Here is a 22,711-nt window from a genome sequence, read left to right as displayed (position 1 = left end):
CACGTTATTAAATGTATCATAAATCATACAGCAGACCTCAAGTGTTGCAAACATCTTTGCCCTGCAGAGAATCAGCCAGAAGGGGGTAAAGATAATACAACTGGCCTAATGTTTGTCATATAAATCACTATTTTTTTTTACAAAATCCTTTTGTGTGATACTTACTTTTGTATAACATGTTGGATTTTTGTGTCATTTAATCTAGTGTATATTTATATATCATACATACAGTAAGTGGTACTGTCATACAATTTGGATGTTTGTTTGTTTTTTCCTTACATTGAAACAACATTAAATGTCCCTGTCAGTCTTAATATTACTGACCAGCAGCGAGACACTCAGCTTGCATCTCTGCAGTGAAATGAGATCACTTTAACTGCCTCTCTTCTTACTCAATGTACCAGACTCTCCAGATCACACTGATCAGGCTGTGTAACTCATTGTTCAAATTAACATTTCTTAGCATCTTATCACTTACTTTAATACATTTAAAATGCTTTAAATTGTACTTCTGGTAATTTCTATTGAGTTGTATTTATATGCAACACATCTGATAACACCTAAACAATGTGATGACATTAGAGGATGTAAGGATTTCTTTAACAGGCCAACAACCTCACTATGACTGTACTGACAATTGAAAACTCTATAGTGGTTTTCATATGGTAAGCATGTTTTATGTGCTGTGTTCAGAGAACTCACCTCAAATTGAAACATGAGGCTATAAATTAATAACCTACAGTTCCTTCAGTTTCAAAACGCATTAATGTGTTACTGAACTAATTCACTGAAAATTCCATATTACACTAAATTATTTGTGTACTTACTGTGAATGTGGTGCATTAATTACCTCCCCATGATTCATAACAATCTATACACAGCCTTTATTTGATTTTAAGGCGGAAAAACATCATTAAACACATTATTTCTTTAAGTTAGCAGGTATTTATAACTCCCTTTGCTTATTTAAAAGATTTATCCTTTTAATAGGTTGATGTTTTTTATCTCCAACAATAGCAGGAGGGGGCACAATACACAAGTAAAATTAACTTATTTTCATGAATTGTTGCATTTTATTACTGACAGAATTAGACCATGTTATGTACATTATCACTGATGAATACATATCCAATAAAAACAATGTCACAATGATTTATGATGAAGAATTAATTTCATGGGACTAGTATGAGCCACTGTACATGTTTCATGTGTGCACTGCACAAAGATTAACCATCTCCTCTAATCATCCAGTAAATTATACGACAGCGCTTAAATCCAATTTATTTCATGTACAGATGCTGTAATGTGTATTTGATACACTCAGGACTCAAAGAGCCTTGGATTATTTACTTCTTGTTTACAGTTGTTTGTACTGATATCATATATCGTGTCATACTTTGATTACATGTCTAAATAAACTGTGTGGTGCCTCTCTGGATCACTGCATTCTTTCTTACAGAAGATGTAGGTCATCCTGTGTATATCATCAGTAATTAATACTAACTCTACATTATTATTATGCTTTCAATAACTGTAAAGACCCAGCACCATGTGTGTCTTCATCCTTTGTGCTAAAAAGCAAACTGTTTTGTTGTGAAAGCCAGTCTTAGTACAGCAGACATGAAACCCCAGTAAAAGCATCCAAGGCAAGCAACACTCCATCCACAGCTGTCTTCCCCTGGTGTCTCACAAGCTCTCTGCTCTGGTCCTCTGGAAACTCTGTAATTAAAGAAAATGTTTTATTAAGTTTAAAACAAATGTCTTAGTGAGATGGTAAATGCAGTGTGAATCCATTTACTTGACTTTTACTACTCATATCTCAAAGCCCTGTCAAGCCTGAGTGCTGGTACATCTAGCCAGCTTGCAACAGATGAACAAGGAGACCTGTGTGGTGGTGTGAGTGAGTAGACCTGCCAAACATTAAGGCAAAATTCCCTGAAAAAACTCCCAACATACTGTCTACTCCAGTAGAACCTCATTTGTAATGCTAGGTTGTGCACCAGCAAAGGTTTAATAAGGGAACTGTAATAGGACAGTTAAATCTGTTCAAGAAAGACTAATTTGGCATTGACACATATTTGTTCGTTCTGTTGTAATTTCTCTGTATATTGGCTTTGAAATGAAACCATGACTATGAGGTTAATCTTTCCTCATTACTTTGATGGTGTTTACATCCACAGATGAACAGTGTAGGAATTGTAGCTTTAGTTTTTACTTGTAACTAAAGTCCTCCAATTTTAGTGGACCAAAGATCTTTTGACCAATTAAAACCAACTTTAGTCATAGTGTCTAATATTTGGTGTCAAATTGTTTTCAGTCATTGATTGTTTGAATCTGAACTGTAAACTGGACTTTTGCCTTCTTTCTGATTTTCAGCGAGTGACGCACCTACTCAGCTGGACCGAGGTCAAGTGAATCACAATGCCAGTCGAGAGCATCCCACTGCTGGGTCATTAAAAAAACTCCCTGGCTGCATTTGCTGTATATTCAGGATCGTCCTCCTCCTTCATTGTCCTAAAATTGGCAGACTACCTAAAAAAAGGGGACTACAGTTGCTTCACTGTTCACCAAGTATTGACGTGAACACAATAGAACTACTTAAAATCAAGTCAGCACTTTTGATTCAGTCATTGTTTCATTTCAAATCAAATGCCAGAGCCAAAACAACCTAAATATGTCACTGTCTAAATGATGGACTCTACTCTCTACTTACCCGCTGCTAGTTTCCCCCTGGCTGTTTTCAGGTTATCCTGGTGCAGTCATAAGGTGAGTTTATGCATCAGCCTTCCCATGATGTACCCACACCTGTCAAATAGGGAGACATGACATTTATTATTTAGAACATTTCTTTACTTTGTAGTCTGCATGCATATGTGCCTGAGCAATGGAGCGAGTGGAGCAAATGCATCCTCAATTCAATTAGGGGGGACAAAGTTATGGTTTTGCTACCCTACTTGTTGTCTTTTTAAAAATAAACTTATCATCATACAGTCCCCGCATTCAAGTGAGCAGCCTATATCAATGATCATTTTACTATTTTCAGCAGCTGACAAAAAGAAGTAATACAAAATCACACATTTTTGGACCACCCTTTGAGTTGGTTCAGTCAAACCTGTCGCTGATTGATCGGAGGAGGCTGACAGCGTAGTGAGAGAGAGACAGACAGACAAACAGAGCAGAGATTTTCCTCACAGCATGAAAGCGTCTGAATTAAATCTTCAGCGTTGGAAAGTGACTTATTTAGACTTCTATAGACTACTTTGCTTCAGTTTAAGTTTTAGTCAGATTGTAGATGGAATTATTTTTAAATACGAGGGATGCATCACTCCGTGTAATGATCTCTCCTTTCATCCAGCCGCTCTGTTCTGTGCTTTCATTATGATGATTATTCTCTCATTTTCTCATGCGGGCTAAATGAGAGGTGGAAGATTACTCTAAGGGGTGGTTTCACAGTAAGTTCTAGTCCTCGACTAAAATGGCCCTTTTAAGTCTCGAGGAACAAACGTCACCTTCTGAGCTGTGCATTAAAATAGTCCTTGAGTTGAGATCATGTAGGTTAAAATGATCTGCTTTTGAAGTTATGATTATTCATTCCTTTTTAACATTACAACTACATCAGCTAGTGAGCCTGTGTGTAAAATATACAGGTGGGATTGGAATTAGATAGTTGTTGTGAGGCCATTTCATTCATCTAGATTTTTTGTACTTTGTTGCAATTGTTAGACTTTGTAGTCTAGGCCTTGTGAGTATTGAGAATAGCAACTCCCAGGTTTAACATTGTTTAAACAAGGTTAAATTATCCAAATCATTTTGTGATGTGTTGTAAGGCTATTTCATTTATATAAATTATTTGTCCTTGTTTAGCCTTGAACATTGCTTAGTAGCCTGCAACCTACTACCATTTTAGGCTACATAATGTTTTTATAAATATAATTTCAAATATGAAATAGCCATTCTTTTGATAATCATTTCCTGTCCTGATCCACCCAGATATACTGAAGAGGGTCCAGTTAACTCACTTCTACCATAAATGTAGACATTTCACACAGACTTAGATGAGCAAATATCCAAGTGAGGTGCAAAACAGTTGATAATAATAGATGAGTAACGTTAGCTACAACAGCTAGCTAGTTTACCTACAAACCAATTAGCATTGCTAGCGTTGGTTATCTTCTGAAGCTAACAGTTAGCTACGCTGAAGGGTAGGTAACCGATTTCAACAGTGTTTGGTTAGAGAGGTTAACTCGATAAAGTCATGCACACAACAAGACCACACATAAAAGTTGGACTTTAAATGGCTGCACTGGCTCAGTGGGTTTACTTTGAAAATCCCTGGGGCTGGTTCCGCCACCACTGCTTCTTTTTACATAGTTTCATCTCCAAATTGTGCAAAAGAAGTAATGAATTATGTTCATCATCTAGGCTATTTGTTTATTTATTTAGTTTAGCTCTCCTTAAATTGACCACTGCAGCCAACACGCTTCACTTTTACTTTGAAAACAAGCTGTCTCTGTTTCCGGCTCTCCACTTCCTTTTTTAATTGTCATTGTACAAGTTGGATAATAGAACATGCGGATGCTTTGACACACTGAATTGCATTGCGCATCCAAGGACAATGAAATTAGAAAATACCCCCAAAAATGGTATTTTTCATCATACAGCATGAACAAGTGCAGATGAATTATACTTCATGCACAGACCATGTACTTGTACATGTACTGTACTGCCCTTGACTACATAAAGTCAAGGACCCTTGATAAAAATAGCATAAAAATGTGTTTGCTGCTGTAGCTTTTTATCTGAGCAATGTAAATGACACTATCATAGCATGTGCTGTGGGTTGAATTCGTTCCAAGATTGGCATCAGGTATTATTTACTGGTTGGAGAAAACAGCAGGACAATAAATTATTTCGCAAGCTTATTAGCCAGTTGAACTCTGTGCAGGTCCTTCCTGAAGGCCAAAACATAGCATTAGCCCCCATATTTTATGGTTCAATACATGTCAGTATGGTAGAGAGAATAAATTATGTTAATATCTCGATTTCTGTGATAATAAGTAACCTTTACTTCATGTTAGGATGTAAAATAATCATGCCAATATGTATACATGACTTGATTTACAAATACTGAAAATGTAAGATTAGAGAAAATATAAAATCACATATAAAATTAAAGAAGTAGGATGCCTGTTTTTTAGCATACATGCAGCTTAATATGTGCACCAGAGCTACAGCTGTTGTTATCCTTTAAAGTCCTAACACAACAGGCTGGATTACAGCAATTAGCTCTCAGAACACATTTTGTAGACATTTAGTTTTCTGCTAATTGTGTCGTACCCATCACACATTCACATCTCCTCACATCACCGGAACTGCTTTTCATTTTGAGTAGCAAGTTGTAATACCTGTGTGCATGAACATCTGCTCACAAACTGTGATTGCGCCGAATGAAGGACAAATACAAAGACAGAAAAGCAGATCAGCTTCTAGGAGATGAGAAGTTTTTGAGTAACATTTTGTACATCGTACTTAGCTTTTCTCATACAAACCACACACAATGACGGCTGCAAACAACAATAAGCAGTTTCTCTCCGACCTCTGTAGTGTACAATGAACAATCTGTTGGAGGTGATCCAGTCTTAGATATAAAACTGTATGCCTCAGGGTGAGCCGGCTAATATTCCACAGAAGAGATCATATGATCAAAGAGTTCATCCAGCATGCCTCTGGAATATGAGCAAAGTCAGTCAGCTCAAAGGCACCAGGTTAGCACATAACAGGCATATAGTGGCTTCATGTACGATACCGCATCTACTTGTCGTGTCCTTGATTTTATAATGAGACAGTTTGGGCTGATACAATTATTCATAGCTGGTGGGCGGACCTCATTATTGACATTGAGAGCAATGCAAATGACTGTAGCTCAAGCATCATGAATATCAGAGACAAATGTGGAATGTTAACATATATTATACAGCTTGATCAGTAATGGGGCAGAAGCTCCTTGAGCACTTCAAGCAGGAGATGTGTGTGTAAAAATATTATCATAACAAGAACTACTGCTTCTATTCCTCTTCGGCTTGTGCCTTCATATTAAGAAAGAATCTTGTAAGATCTATTTAAGGCAACACTTGCCTCGTGTAGGTGTGCAAGGGACATTTACTGTCCTTGACACTGCTGTATTTTTCCATTTCTGACGATAATAAAAGTCAGTCACAGCTTTGCCTTTCTGCTAAATGTCCAAAACAACTGTACTTGAGTGCCCCTAGCAACACCAGAAGCACAAAAATACACCTCTGTAAAGTAAAAAAAAAAAATATATATATATATGATGTAACAGCTCCAGAGTCATTCTCACCACTTGTAACTAGCTGCAATTAAAATGACAGAAAAATAATAGTACGATTGGTGGATTGAAAGATTAGTTACAACATCACACACTTAGAAATAAAACCAGTCAAACTAAAGCCCTGTCTTTATAAAGAATGGATGCAATGATGCAAGAACTCTTGCTTTTTTTGCATCATTTTTTTTACAGATTTCAAGTGTAGTTTGGGAAGAGAAGCTTTCAGTATTCAGATGTTTACTGTCAGAATCGCCAGGTTGAACCACAAACCTATCCCTTTGTAGTTTTATGATTTGATAAAAACAGCTTTTAACACATAAACATGAAGATATCCATCATACATACTTACTTATGTGTGTGTTCTATAAGAGTTTCAGTGATGTGGCAGTGTTTTTCATGTTTTGCTGAAAAATAAAAGTGAATAGTTAAAAAAAAAAAAAAAGATTTTTGAAAAACTTGAAGCAGCTGCATGTGAATGAGCCGGAAGGAGAGAGAGCTTGAAAAGATCTTCCTTGAGCGCTCACCTCCTTTATTTATATTGCAGCAGCTCAACATGTCAGATTCCTGAAAGGCAATGAGTTGTTATGGTATATTCCTCCAGTCGTGAGAGGAACTTGGTAAGAAAAAGAGAAAAAAAAAATGCCGCTAGTTCATCACAGAGGTGTACCCTCAAGCCCACAGCGGGGCCACTAATGGCCTGAAAGAATGCTCTGATCTGAATCTCCCCCTCTTTTTTTTTGTCTGTCTTTCTGTATCTCTATCTTTCCAAGGATGCTGCCTTCAAATCACACCCTCGTGTTTTCCGCTGCCTCTTTATGCCCTCTCATGCATCATCTTTTACAAAAACCTCCACCGCAGCTACATCGTCTGCTATTCTCCCGGAGACGTCGTTCATCATCCTCCTCTGTTTCCTCAAGCTGAGTTTTAAACTCATCTGCCAGCCGAGCTGATGCTGAGCAGCTCGTTTCTCAGCTGGACCTGAAAACTCTCCCCATGTCTCCCCCCTGGGGCCAACCGAGCATTATTGATTTGAAGGTTTTCTTGATTAATTCAGGTGGAGCTGTAACAGGAGGAGGCACCGTGAATGTTGTAGTTTGTAGTCATGGAAGTTGTCTCTACATTCACACACAAATACACACACTGAGCTCTGTCCAGAATGCTAAGCTCCATGACAACAAATTGTTATGTAGGATTTGGATTTGGATTCACCCGAGCTTACACAACTGCAGAGCTGGCTCACACCAAAATACTGTGGTCCGTGTGATTTGCTGTGCTCCAGAAAAGGCCTTCGCAATTGCTTTTGGTTTGTTTTTTAAATTTTGCTTAAGCATCCTGCAAATACATTTTTTTTTTTCAAGAGGAAGATTTCAGTGTTTTCCTCATTAAAAACTGATTATTTAACCCATTTAGAAACATATGCTTTTTCTCAGATGAACCACTTTCATATCTGGCAGACGTTCAAGTATGTCAAGAATGCATGAAGAACCAGTTCTTGAATAAGAAATTAAACGAAGGAATTATGACACAAACATCATTCAAACAACAGCAAATCCAATAGTCTGGACCTCTGGATGTTCCAGCAGAACGCAAACATGCCTCTAACTTCCCCTTGTGAATTATTTATGGTTGCACATCTCTGGACATGGGCTTGGGTGAATATTTCATGCAACTTATTTGCCCCTTGTAATAGGTTTGACTTAAATCTGACTCTGGCAACCTTGAAGGGAACCTCTGCCAGTTGGACAGCTAACCTTTTCTGTGCCCAAAGTGTGAAACTCAGGCACAGAAGCATTGCAAGGTCTTATTCCGTGGCTGAAATGCAATGTGCAGCACCACTAATGCAAAACATTTCGTCCAGATGACTGTGAAATACAGCTGTGTGGTGTGTTACTTAAATGTCCTTATTTCTGTGCCTGTAATTCTGAACCCAGCTGTGCAATCAAATATTCACCAAATGGTTTCCAACTTTTAATCCATTAACTGTAAATGGTGTATACTGCTGGCTGTTTTGAAAAGGGCGCAGGTTTGGAGTTGGAGGGGGGTGGAATATGTCAAAGAGGCAGTTAAATCAGAGGTTATAGTAAGGTCTTGATGTAAACTGCCATCAGTGGTGTTAAAAAGGAGAAGTTTAATGAACAACATACAAAAACCAATAAAAGCCTTACTTCTAAAAAAAAAAAAAATCAAAATAAAGAAATACAAGGCAATATAGCAGAGTTTAAGTTTTTTTAAATGATGGCAGTAAACACAGGTGTAAATAATCAAATGAATGATGGCTGAATTTCCAAAATTTAGTTCCATTTAGCTGCTTCAGTTTCAGGGTCCTGCTACTGTGTTGTAGATGCTGGCTCCAATAGATCTGACCTACTGTTAAATTGATGACTTTTTGTCCAGCGTTGTTGGAGTTCCAGTTGCTAGTTAAATAGTTACGCATATCAGATGAAATTATACATTAATGGAGACAAGCAATATGATACTGTTGAGTCCACGCTAACTTTGTGACTCTGTACTGGTGGATAGTGTTACCATATTGTGTGATTTGGGTACTTTGTATTTGATTGGGTGATTTTGACTACTTTTTTCTACTGTTCGGGCTGTTTTCACTTCTTCCGCAAAACTGGGCAACTTTTATGACAATCAGCTGGGTTTGAGGCTCTGATTGGATGAATCTGGCAACACTGCTGGTCTAGGACAGAACAGCCTTATGATTGCTAGCTGAAATGTTGGTTGGGACATTTTAAATTTCCTAAAACCTGGTAGGGATGTATCCATATTACCTCTGCTTAAATCTATACTCAAGCAATTTTCCACAGTTTGCTGTATGTTATCAGATTTCCGTTGATCCAGGCTGGTTTCTATTCATTTCACTATACTATGAATTTGACGTTCCACATAAAACATCTCCCATCAGATGGACGTGATGTAATTCATCAAAGAAAGTAAAGAATTCAGAGAGAAAAGGAAAGTCATTCTGTGACTTAAACATTGTTCACGCAAGTGGAAAACAAACTAAAATATTGAATAAAGCTCCTGCAGCTTGTGTTGAAGTGAGGCAGTGACCTCCTAAGAGATGAACTTTGCACGAGCCTTTGTGTTATATTGCGTCTCAGTATGGGACGTGTTTTAGGTTTTAATTGCGACAGTGAAAGGTTTTTGTTTATGCAGCAAAGTGCTTGACTGTGTGTGGGTGGTGCAGTCTCTTTTAAGGATTGAGAAATATATAAATTCTTTTATCAAGGTCCATTATCTTTCAAAAAAAAAAGCAAGCCAGCCGATGGTGTATGTGTATAAAGATGTAGCCCTCTCGTGTGTGTATCTATCGTAACACCATTAAGCATGATTCAAAGTGACACATGCAGAGATGAGTGACAAGCTACTATTTCCATATTTGCCACTTCTCTTCATCTCTACACATGTATACACACACACACATTTCAGGAAGCAGCTTGGATGGAACTGTAAATGCTGAGGGGGAAGAAACCACATTCATCCATCTTTCAAACTGTAGGGGCTAACATAATCCACCCGTGGGTACGACTTCAGGAGCATTGTGTTCCAGCGCTCACAACAAGTGCCTCCAGTCTAGAGAGAGAGAAAAAAAAAAAATGGAGAGAAAGGAAACAGTGCGTCACATGTGGCATGTCAAGTTGCAAATGTACTGTATGCACACGTCAGATTGAATGCGTTATTGAAAGCTTTCAGGCAACAGGGGTCATCATCAAGGAACAGCCAGACTAACAGTGTTGGGATTATTTCTTCTGTCTGTCTCTCACAATGACATAACAATGCTTTCCTTATAGTTTTCCACCCTTGAGAAGAATTTGAAGCTGTTATTTTTTTTGTATTTTGTTTTGTTTTTCCTCCTTTTATTCATTTATCATGTAAAGAGCACCTGTCTAACCACTTTTTTTTGGTTGTTTTTCATGTATTTATTCATCTGATTTGTCTTCTAATGGACGTCTACAGTGACTGAGAGGGAGAGGAAACGGACTGAAAATCAACTGCATATGAATTTCACTTAATACAAGAATCACAAGGACATAAAATGAAAAATTATTTGCACATAATTGTTTGCCAGATCCTTGACGTGCATACTGTCGAACACCAAATGCGTGGGGATTGCAAAAGTGGTTGAGAGCCAATTTAGCAGACTGTTTTGTAAATTTTCAACTTATCTGGCTAAAAAAAAAAAAAAAATTGTTATCATACCATTTCAGACAGGTTTAATTTCTCAGAGTGTAGCAGACTGTCATCCCTCTGGAAAAAAAAGCAACAGAACTGGTTTGTTGTTCAGGCACTGCAGGCATGACTTTGATACAGGAGACCTTCACTTTGCTGTGTTTTAACCATGATCACAAACTTTACCAAACAATATTAAAAAAGAGTATTCAATTTGACTTTCATAAAGTTTAGAGACTCACAAGATGAAAAAGAATGATCAAAATCCATGTGACATTTATCTACAGTATGGTTCAAATCCCCAAAATGCTGAAATCCTACATTTCCAATGATGCAACTCCAGTTGCTCCAATCATTCAATTAGTCTATCATTTTTCCTTTTATAATGATTCTGTCAACACATTAAAAAGTGATGAGCTGAACACATTGCCAAGGTGGAATGTGGGCAAAAAAGCTAATTTGTTTGTGTGTGTGTTTTTTTATAGTTAAATTAGCAGCAAACTAAGACAGCAGTGTAACATGAATGCTGCGCGGATTCATTATGATTTAGCCTAATTGTTTTGTCATCCATCCATAGTGTGTAAGAATTAAAAATCAGTCTACTAAAAGGAAACCATCCTCCTACTTCAGAAGCTTCTGTGCAAACTTGTGTTTGAGAGCAAAAATAGCAAAAAAACAGGCTTAGTCTCTGCTCACAAATCCAGATAGTATTTTTTTACACAGAGTGAACAGCGGGGCAGATGAGAGGGAAAGTAATCCCTGGTAACCTATTTGAAATCCAGGCCAAAACAACAGCCTAATGCAGATAAAAAAAAAGTCAACGAGATCCGTTCACTAACATGACCCCGGCCTCGAATATCTGAACTCATTCTCCGTGCCATTGATTCAATTGAAACTTCTGCATCATTTCATAGTGAGAAAAGATTTATTTTCACCCCCCGGGAGGAAGTCGTGATTCTGGTCCAATATTCTCCTGGAGCTGAGCAGACCGAGCTTATTATCATCTCACACTGGCTGAAGCGCGTGGGTACATACAGTACATGCAGACATCCCCACACACACACTTAACACTTCTTTATCAGTGCAGCACCGGTCCAACCCACGTTTCATTAACACCCTAATTAACTTTTCATGAAGTCCATTTCCTGGTTGCTTAATTAACTGACCATCCCCCTGTTGGCCAACTCAAGCTAGACCTGAGGGGAATGAGGTGGAGGAGCCAAACCAATACAAAACTTAGTGTTCATACTGGCTCCCAGTTGAAGGTTTTTGGTTCTTATCTTGACCTTGCATGATTTTATAATGAAGTGTGTTTTGTGTAACATTCATAATTCAGCCCCCTCAAGTTTCGGCGCTTTTCAGCGATGCTAACAAGTAATGACGTTTTTATTATTTATGGCACCGTAACGACACGTCAGTGTTGTAGACCCTCACTTTGTCGACAAGTTTGTGGTGAAAGTATAATTTATACCTTCGCCTTGAAAATAGTCTAGGGGGAATGTGTATGTGTGTGTGTGTGTGTTTGCCTATCACATTCTATTTCCTTCACCCATTCAATCATGCGGACAATTCCTGTCACATACGCACGCCTAATGGACTTAAATCATACAAGTGGAGACCTATTAGATTAACCCATGCGATCTATCATCACCCTTCCCTGTCTTATCGGGAATGCCGGTACAATTTACCCCCCCGGCAGCCATTAGAGCCACAAGCGGCGACCCTGTATCTTTCTCCGGGATGAGAGAGACCTTCAGGAGCCAGCAGTGTGTGGAAATTAAAAAGTCTCCCCCCTCCCCCCTCTTCTTCCCCCTTCTCCCTCCTTTGTTAGCTATGCCAGGGTTTTTAATCAGATATGGCCAATGGGAAATACAGATCCCCTTCACGCCAATCCTCTCGCCTTGTCGTGATGGCAGACGTTTCCATAGTAACGCAGGAGGGGGAGGGAGACGTCACTAAGCGGCAGGAGTCGCTGTAATTATGACTGATCTCGGGGAGATGTTTAGGAGGAGGAGAGGCACTGCCGAAAGCTCTGGCTGCAATTTGGCTAACCTCCCCGAAGAGAGCAACATAGAGAGAGAGAGAGAGAGAGGAAGATTTCAAGTGACATTAATGACAGGATTGTGTGTCTATTATTAGGTATATTTGTTCTTGTGTACTGCGATGTGTAGCTTTGTGTTAAACTTTGTGCTTGCATCTTTAGTTTGTCCCTGTGCAGTGCATTGAACTTGAAAATATCAGTTCACTGAAACATTTTTGTTTGGTCAATCATACATATTTAAAGAGCATTTAAAGACTGTAAATGCATATTACAGTCATCCTAACTGAATATGTCATGATTCATGATTCTCAGATTTGTAACAGCTTTGTCTTAATTTGAGATAAATGTGTGATCTAAGTACTGTCAACTGAGAAGGGTAAAAAAAACATCTTTAGCAAAATGGAGAAAACAAACAAACAAACAAAAAATTATGGGTTATGGCACCATTTACAACACATAGTGGAAGCAACTTCTCTGTGACGGAGCATCTAGTGTACTGGTTTTACAGCAAGCTGTTTCAACTGATTAAAAAAAAGTGACATGAGTATTTTTTTATAGATTCAGTTGACAATGAATGTCGTCCTGTCACATCTCTAGTATGAGTCCATCTCTGAACGACGTGGCATTAAAATATTGATTTGAAGCTGCAGATCAGTATTTTAATGTTTTGCAGCTAAAACCTGGCTAAAAAAAACCCATTTTTTTCTCTACATGACATAAAATTGCTTCTTACGCTACCATTCAGCTCAGTAGACAAGCATAAATAAAATCAATCAGAGACACACAACTTGTTATTTTTCATAATTCATGTAATTGTATAGAAATTAAAACTGTGAATGAGTAAAAACTAAATAAAATGAGCATTATTTGTGGTAAATCGATCCACTCAACCACTCTCTGGCCTTATGAACCAACACCTTTTTCATAAGACTTTTTCTTTTTGCTTATTTGTGTTTATTGGGTAGCATTTTTGATATACACTCCAGATATTGCACATATTTTTATTCAAAACATAGGATAAGAAATATTTATGGTCCTCACAATGGGTGCCTGGTTATGTTGTATTAGATATATAACCGGAGGGGGGGATTAAGTCAAGAAACAGCCATCTGCACTAGTCTAGATTAGTTAGATTGAAAGTGCTATGAAAACAAAGAATGCATCAAGAACAGTATATAACTGAGTGGATCAGGACAAGAAATGATTATCAGAAGAATGGCTATTTCATGTTTGAAATTATGTTTATAAAAAATATTATGTAGCCTAAAATGGTAGTAGGTTGCAGGCTGTTAGGCCATCTTCAAGGTCAAATAATGACAAACAATTTACATAAATGAAATAGCCTTACAACACATCACAATATGATTTGGATAATTAATTCAATTTGTTCAATCATTCAATTGTTGTCTAGACATTTAACAAAAAAAAACTAAAATTTTAACCTCATGGTAGCACTAGAGGATAAGTCAGGGGATCACTAAAGTCAATAGGTGCAATCCTCTGGAGACAGTGAATTTCTGTACTAACTTTCATGGCAATCCATCCAATAGCTGTGGAGATATTTTAGTCTTGAAGCGGTGGACCGACCAGCTGATATCGCCATCCCTAGAGCTACGCTGCATGTGTGGCTGAAAAGTGTGAATGTAAATGAGTCACTGAATAAAAACATGAGAATGAGCTCATGTGTCCATTTGTGTGCTGGTGTCTATTTGCCATTGTGTGTTTGTGTCCTTGGATTCAGTGAACTGAGGTTACCTTCTAAAGCCCAGAACCAAGTGATCTAAATAATCTTAATTGGACCCACAGCAACAAAGAGCCTTTTGGGCACAAAATATCAACTTGTAGCAACTAATGACTTCATGTATTACTAAAGTGGCAGCACCATGTGTTCTCCCACACTAAAGTATTGAATATCATTGGGTAACTGCCTGATCAAAGACTCATGCATTTCTCATGCTGTTTTAAGGCATACCTTCAACGTGAATTTTACATGGAGAGAGACTAATGCAGTGGTGGTCTGACTCATTAGTTGGACCCCCCACTGACTGACATCACGGTGAAACATAAACCTCATTACCCTTCTGAATCAGGATGGATCGGGGCCAAGCCTCACCTCTGTGTGAAGGAGAAAGTGCATTCTGCATAAAAGTAAATGATCAGAATCCGCAGTGGTGTTAAATGAATGCTGACACGTTTCTAGTGCGGCAGATGGCCATCAAAAACCAAAATAAAAAAAGTATATCATCAAAATTGATTGACACAATTGGCAATCAAAATGGAGAGCGAGTCTTTGATCCCGTGAGTCTTAGTTGTGATAAGCTTAACTTAGGAGAACAGATGGTTGAGCAGACTAGAGTTGGGGTAGCTACTTCCAAAACTTAATATTGGCTACATGTCGCTGCACTCCTTTGTAATGTCTATCCTGTAGTCCAGCTGTGTACAATAGGGAAGCCAAAACAATCAATGCAAATTTCATATTTATACTTGAAGCTCTTAAGACTCATTTATTGCAGAATACAGTGCACGACCACAAGGCCGGATGATGCACTGTGTTTCAGCGAGGATGCATGCAGCACTGTAACCTCAACAAATTATCACATTAATTTAGCAAATACTATTATATTAAATAAATGAGATCAGTTCCTAGAAGTTGGCAGCCTCCATCAGTCTCTGCAATACATTTGACACTGTGAACCACAAGGTTGAGTTACTACTAGAAATTTGACAGATGGCTGGAGGCTGGTTTCAGCAAAGCAGGAGCAGAAATACGCCTCATTGTTGTGGTTTTAAACTCGATCTGGAAGCAGTGAAACTACTGTAGTTTGTGGCTATAATCAACATTTTTATACTGTATATAGATCTATCTATCTATACTGAGGATCATCACTGGACTCTGCGGTTTCCCTCAGGGTTGTATAGCATCTATTAGCTCATCGTTTTGGCTTTCCAGCCCACAACTTTGCCGTTTTGGTTCAGCTTCATTGCTCTCATCAACCGTTTCCAGACACAGCAGCCAGCTGTTTTCAGTGAAAAGTCTCTAAGAAGCCATACTCGCCCTGCCAAGCAGCAAGTTAGCAACATGCTGGTGAAAATAGTGGAGCATTTAGCAGCTGAAGCGTCATATATTTCCATTAGGAGTAGGTAGAGACTAAAAACAGAGCCAAAACTAGAATGAATATTAGATGTACATTCTTAAGGTGGACTGAATTATGACATCAAATTCACCATATCAACTTAAAAGGTGATAATATGTCAGTTTGGTGTTGGGAGCTTGTTTCTGCTGCCCCCAAGTGGCCAAAATATTTCTACCAAGTGGTGCACACTTGGCCGAATGTTTAGCTAGATCTGTAGCTAGATTGTGCTAACAGGGCATGTACTGTAATCAAGTATTATTAAACTTCATAAAATACTGAGACAATAGTCTGGCTCAGTGTGAGTCCTGGAGCTGGGAGAGCAGCAGGTGAGCCAACTGTCAATCAAAGCCCACACAGCAGACATCAAAGCTACTATAAGGCTTCAAATCTTATTAATGGAGCAATAATTTCCAAAATGACCACACTTATCAGATGTTAGATAATTAGATGAAGACTGGATGCATTTTAATGCAGGGTAAAAAAAAAGAAAATGAGGAAGTGGGTGACGGCACTGAGAGAGAGTGAGAAGAATGCAAGAAGAGGATGGAGAAGGGGAGCAGCGAGGAGAGACTACCTAAGATGGGCCACAGTAATGCTGGCTGTGCTGTTAGCGATGTTAGCCAGATGGCAGCTAGAGGAAGGACCCATACATTCAGCCTTGAGTGTCTGTGTAGCTTCTGTTCTGTTTTCTGAATGAATTTGGCTGTCATCTATTTCCACACCTGCCTGCACTTTTGTCCTTATTACCAGTCCCATAAGAGTGATGATTATTATAAGTCTGTTCTTATTATTAACTGCAATAGTTATTATTAGCTCTATATAGTGTTTGTAAGAGCCATATGATGCTTGAAATACATTTTCAAATGCCACACGTCTGTGCTGAGGCAGATTAATTCACCTTCACTCGATCAGGTAATCTAAGTACATGTACAAGTGCAGGTGTGTGTATGTTACAGTCTGTGTGTGTTATCAACAGCATGCTCTGACTGTCAGGCCAAGGGAGCAAATCTGACATGTGATGAATTGTTAGCATCTGCACTCAATTCCACCCAGCCTATGGGCATCATTTTCAGTCAATATTAACTCTGCGCGTGTGTGCATGTGTGCCTTGACTGTCTAAGGACCTTATTTAAGGCCGAGAGAATCATCAATGATCCCGATGATGAGTAAAGAAACGTGTGATTGTGTCTCAACGGATTCTGCTGTACGTATGAATTATGTAGAATCACTGCAGGCGACAAATTCTAACAGGTCGACTTCACTGTCATGTTTTATCACACAAAGAGACGCCAGGTCTATATTCAGTCCATAGAATATGCTGTTTTTTTGCTGTGGATTGATTTTTTTTTGTGTGTTTTTTTTCTTTAAATTACAACATGCTTTCTTTGCCTCTCAGTTCTATTCAACTTCTCATTAACTATAATATAATTTGTTTTGGCTCTGTAAAAAGTAGCTAAAGCGTAATTAGAGGGATTAAGTATTTTACGATGACACATGCCAACTGTAAGCTTTAAACTGTTGTTAAAGGCAAAAGTTGATACAGTAATCTACATTCTGCTCTTTTAGGGGTTTTGACCTGCGCAAGTGTAAAATGGATTTCACTTCACAAGATGCCCATGAGGGAAGAGGACACACTCTCAGCTCTGACTGCGCGTCTTTCTGGGGTATGTGCCAAAGCTTTTGGAGTGCATATTTCTATGATAACATTTCCTACACAGTGGGATATATATAAATATATGTATATATATATTTTACCCGGGAAACGTTTTGCTCCTGTGAACTTAACATACCCGAATGATTGGTACAGAGAGAGAGAGGTGCCCTTGGTCTGTCTCCAGCATTATCAGAGCACTGAGCCAACCAGAGCCTAGAGGGGGGATATCTTTGCACATGTACACACACACACACACACACTGATACACACCTGAGTTACATGGCACACTGTGCAGCGGGGTGTGAGGCAAAAACCTGTGAATGCACGGAACCTATACCAGGCCAGCCTGCGTGTTCGTTTGTGTTGTATCTGTCTGTCAGCGCAGCCTCTACTGTGTCTGTCTGTCTGTCTGTATCTGGGTGTTTATGCAGCAGGATGGAGGCTAGTATCTAAGCTAAAATTATCAGACAGACGGCAGGGATGTGTAGTGTAGAAGAGGCCTGCATAATCACTGACTCAGGCATGGAGAAAGGCTGTGCTGCCTCCTTGCACTGGAAGCAGGTGCCCTGCCCACTACCCCATATCAAAAAGACTTGGCCCAGTAGTTGAGACATGTGTAATGAATGGCCAAGCAGGCCAGCAGAGGTTTTTAAAATCAGCTTAAAAAGCCTCCAGTCTAGCAAAGAAAATGCTTTAAGCTTAGTTTACTTGCCCATTCTAACTCGGGTATGAAGTGAATCACAATTTATACTCTGGCATTTAAGCAACCATGTATCCAAAATATGCCAAAAGGAGGTTTAGCGAGACAAATGAGCCTGAGCTGGTCTGGAGGCAGAAATTCTCTGGTCGCGTTACACTTCAGCAGAGCCACCATTTTCTTTCTGGCTAAGCAACATCAGACTATTTAGGCATCCTAAAGTTATGCTGATTAGGTTATTACCGGACCTGACTGTCAGCTTGCCATACCAGGCTTTAGCATACTAGCTCTTGGTTCAAATTACATACTGTTGTAGCTGTTTTGAGTACGTGCAATAATATGGTTACGCTGGAAAAATGGTGTGTTGCTTAAATGGCAATATATGTTTTGGCATCTTATTAGCCTTTAAAAGTTTGGATCCATTGCTCAAACTGGACCTCCTGTGTTGTATTTCATTGTCTCATTTGTACCTGAAACAACCAACACATCCTCATACCAAAATGACAGAATAGATCATTTCCAATGACTCCCAAAACAACATATATGAGTGTTTTCAGCGCCCTCTAGAGGAAGAAGAACGACCCATGGGACCATTTTATTATATAATGATGTTTCATGGTGTGACAACGCCGTAGTAAAGGTCTGGTTAGGTTTAAATGTAACCATAAGTTGTTTTTTGCCGGCCTAAATTTTACTCTCACACTGGAAACAACACAAGGCTTTGGTCTGAATGCCTACTAAGTGAACAAAAAAATGCGGGCAGTGTGCACAAGCTTCAACACAAAGACAGGCTCAGGAGGTAGAGCGAGTCGACCACTAATCGGAAGATCGGAGGTTTGATCCCTCCAGTCTGCATGTGGAAGTGTCCTTGGGCAAGATACTGAACCCCAAATTACTCCCGAAGGCTGTGCCAGCGGTGTGTGAGTGTGTGTGTGTGTGTGTGTGTGTGTGTGTGTGAGAATGATTAGAAACTCTTCCTGATGAGCAGGTTGGCACCTCGCATGGCAGCCTCTGCCATCAGTGTATGAATGTATGTGTGTATGGGTGAATGTGGCATGTAGTATAAAAACACTTGGAGTGGTGGGACGACTAGAAAGGCGCTATATAAATACAATCTATTTCCATATACAGTGATAAAGCCATAGAGAAACATTTTATTTATGTTAGGCATTGTTTTTCAAAAGTTGCAATAGAAACGATGGATGTCCACCTCGCATATGCCTTGTTTCGTTTCCTGTTTTAATTAATGTCAACATGCTTGTATTGGTATATTGAATATGTTATAGTAAGACCTATTAGCTTAGATATAAGGTAGTTATGATGGAAGTTCAGCAGAATACTTAACTACCACTGTGATGCAAGAATGAAATAGAAGTAAATACAAGTTCAGAGCTCCATCTTTACCATCTGATCTTATTTGTTAGCTACTAGTTAGTGTTTATTGGAAAACAGCATTTTATCTTAACCAATCCGATTGGTTTCGCTCATAAAATGTTTATTTCAGGGGACTTAAATGGCATTGATATGTACAAGACATTTCATGATTACTTTATAAGAGACACATAAAGGATGGAGCTCACCTGGCATTAACAACTCTGACAGCTTTAGAAGCTTTTGTTTGTTATACAGCTGTTCCAGCGACATTAACACTATTTTTCTTCCTTACTGTCTTTCCGCGTAACTTACAGGCCTGTTAAAATGCCAACGGCTTGGTGGATTTCGACAGGACACATAGTGAAATCTCAGGTGTCACAATTGCCACACACAGGCGTCTGACAGATAGACATTTACTCACACACACACACACACACACACACACACACACACACACACACACACACACACACACACACACAGTAGCCTGGAGACTACAGGTGGAGCTGAGGAAACAGGACACAGTTTTTTTCTGTTGTTTTTCATGAACTGTACAAAATGACTTCCTGCACTGACTGTCAGTTTTTCACTCACTATAGAAAAAAAAAACAAACTGACATTACAGATGTTTACCCAGCGGTTTGACCAGCCGGACGACTTGATGGTGCAACAAATAAAAGAGAAAAGATCATGAACAGGATGGGCAGTAGACTGTGGATTCCCAAGCAGGGGGAAACATTTCCTTTAAACACACTTTTTGACTGCTTCCACTGACCTGTCCACTGTTTAGAAGTCCAGACTCAACTGAAACGGTTCACTTGCTGCTTACACCGTGTGACTGATATGTCTGTCTTCTCCTGCCGCCGACGGAGTGAGTAGTTTTTCAGCTTCAGTTCAGTTAGAGGTAATGTTGACACAACAGGTGTTTCTGTAGCAACTAAGACTGCAAGTTGCTATTTTATCTGTCTGATTAATCCGCCCCGTTGAGTAGCAGCTGTTAAATAGGCTTTTTTCACTGTAATGCGTTTAAAAACAGATAAGAAGACCTCCAGTAACCGTCAGTGTAAAATGCTGTAATAATGGTTGAAGGTTTATTGAGCAGCTTTCAGCGTTATACTCCGTGAAATAAGAAGCACTCATGCTCAATGAGAAGAAGACTTTAGAAAATTAACTAATCATCAAGGATAGCAATCAATGGCATGTCCAGTCTAATTTAATTGGACCTTGAGCTTGTTGGATATGAAAGACGTTATAATCATCTGTTTACAGACTTTTATCCTGCTAATAAACTGATTAGAAGAGTGTATACAGTGTGACCTCGTGCTTTTTTTGCTGAGAGGTAGATGAGAAAATCACACTCATGCATGTGCGCTAAATATGAAGCTAGAGCCATTATGCACTATAAAAGCTACATAAACATTCTCGGCAACACTAGACAAAACAAAGCATACATTGTCAGCCTATATCATGCTTTAATTATATACCAGAAAAAGCAAAAAAAACCAACACAAACATAATACAACTGACCAAATATTCTCAAAAAAAAAAACAAAAGAGAAACCTCTGGACATGCAATTACAAAAAATAAATAAATAAAATAACATAAAACAATAGCAAAAATAGCATACAACACTTACAAGGTGTTATCCATAAAATTGAAGGCGCAGGATGATAATACTAAAAGTTGATACGTTAAAAACTTGTGAAAATTTAAAAACTGCAACAGATTTTAAGTGTGTCCTGTCATTTGGTGGGCTTGACACCAACACATTGAAAGTATTCAGATCCAAAAGAACCATATAGTCCAGCAGAGCGCCGTCCACCTTCAACCTTAGCAGAGGTGAAACCAGCCAGATGTGCTTACGGGGGAGTCTGCACAACCTTCCAAAGAAATTGCTCCGAATTTGGTCTCCGGCTGCCGTGCTTGAACTCGCCCTTGCCTCAAAAGTGCTTGAATGATTTATTTAAGAGACAACTGAAATTAAAACTTTGTTTTTTTCCCTTTGTGTCGTGCATATCACAGTTTATGGGTAGAGACGTATTTCTCTTGCAGTGCTGTATGTGTTATGAGTCTGACGAGCCGATGTGAAGCCGACACCAATCAGGAAATAATCTCGTCAAAATGATTCTTCAACCTCCCTCTTCCGAAGAGTAAACGCTATTAAGTCAGACCAAATACCAATCGCTTCCTATATTAGGACGCCCCGGTGCTTTTTCCTCCCTCTGTTATCATCTCACAGCCACGCATCTAAATAATATTATGCTCAGCCTGTCGAAAATGGACTTAATGGAACCATTCATATTGAAATTTATTCCGGCGTTCACCTACTCTAACTAGGTCTTGAGGCTTTCCTGCATCTTGTGGATTTAGTCGGTTAGTGGAGCAGAGAGTGAGGAAATGAGGCTATTTGCATCAAGAACATCGCAAACTTTTCTCACTCAATGACAAAAAAAAAAAAAAAAAAAAAAAAGACTCCTCCGAGCTAAATATAGCCCCGCTCCGGTCTTGTGTGTCTCCTCGACCTACACAGCTCCTTCATCCCTCTAACAAGCTTGGGAGAAACAAGCTGCATAATAAAATCATAACGCCATTAAACTTGAGGAAGTTGGAGCCATTACGTGCGGCCAAATTACTCTTATTAACCCCCGACAGCAAGGATTAATCACTGTACAAGTGCAACTTTGCTCACACGGCGTGGCCACACACATACACAAGCGCACCGGCGCACAGATAAGGGCTCACGCATGGCACACGTGGCGTAATAGTTGCGAGGTGCGGTGATTAGTCTTGTCACTTAGATGGAAAAGATCATAATGATTTCATAATTTTGACCTTGGCCGGAGGCTTGATTATACACATGGTCTTAATGTGCTGAGGCAAATGATGATTGATATCGATAATGACTTCTGCCAATCATTTGCTCATAATACCTTCAGGAGCCAGGTGGCGGAAATCTTATTAAGCTAACCCGAGCTGGATGAGGAAAAAACACACACACACACACATTTTTTACAGGAATTACAGCACAAACAGACTTATATTTTCTTCCGAGTAATATTCTACACGCTGCATTGAAAGTCCCTCTCAAAACTAAATGACTTCTCTTGATTCTTTCTCTTCATTTTTGAGTTAATTTCAGAGGCAATGTCAGTAATTGCTGCTTTTTCATTTGCAATGTGACAGAAATTGCATTGTCTCTACTCTCCACAGAGGGCATGGGGACTTTTTTTTAATCCAGTAACACATGCTCGCATGATTGAAGCAACACTATTGTTCCATTACTTT

At 39.0% G+C, this 22,711-nt stretch overlaps 1 protein-coding gene across 9 annotated transcripts in view; it reads left to right on the top strand.

The window, feature by feature from the left end:
• The window catches only part of LOC122976590, a 281,468-nt gene that overhangs the window by 139,285 nt on the left and 119,472 nt on the right, over window positions 1-22,711 (top strand). For all 9 annotated transcript variants that reach the window (XR_006400983.1, XR_006400984.1, XR_006400979.1 and 6 more), the window contains one exon: window positions 17,267-17,364. Coding sequence is in view for 2 of the 9 variants with exons in the window: in XM_044345153.1 (XP_044201088.1) it covers window positions 17,267-17,364 (98 nt within the window). In the remaining 7 variants the exon portion in view is untranslated. The remainder of the gene's footprint in view (window positions 1-17,266; window positions 17,365-22,711) is intronic.

This window comes from Thunnus albacares, chromosome 24 (assembly GCF_914725855.1).
Source record: "Thunnus albacares chromosome 24, fThuAlb1.1, whole genome shotgun sequence".
Taxonomy (NCBI): domain Eukaryota; kingdom Metazoa; phylum Chordata; class Actinopteri; order Scombriformes; family Scombridae; genus Thunnus; species Thunnus albacares.
This window is presented reverse-complemented; position numbering and strand designations above follow the sequence as displayed.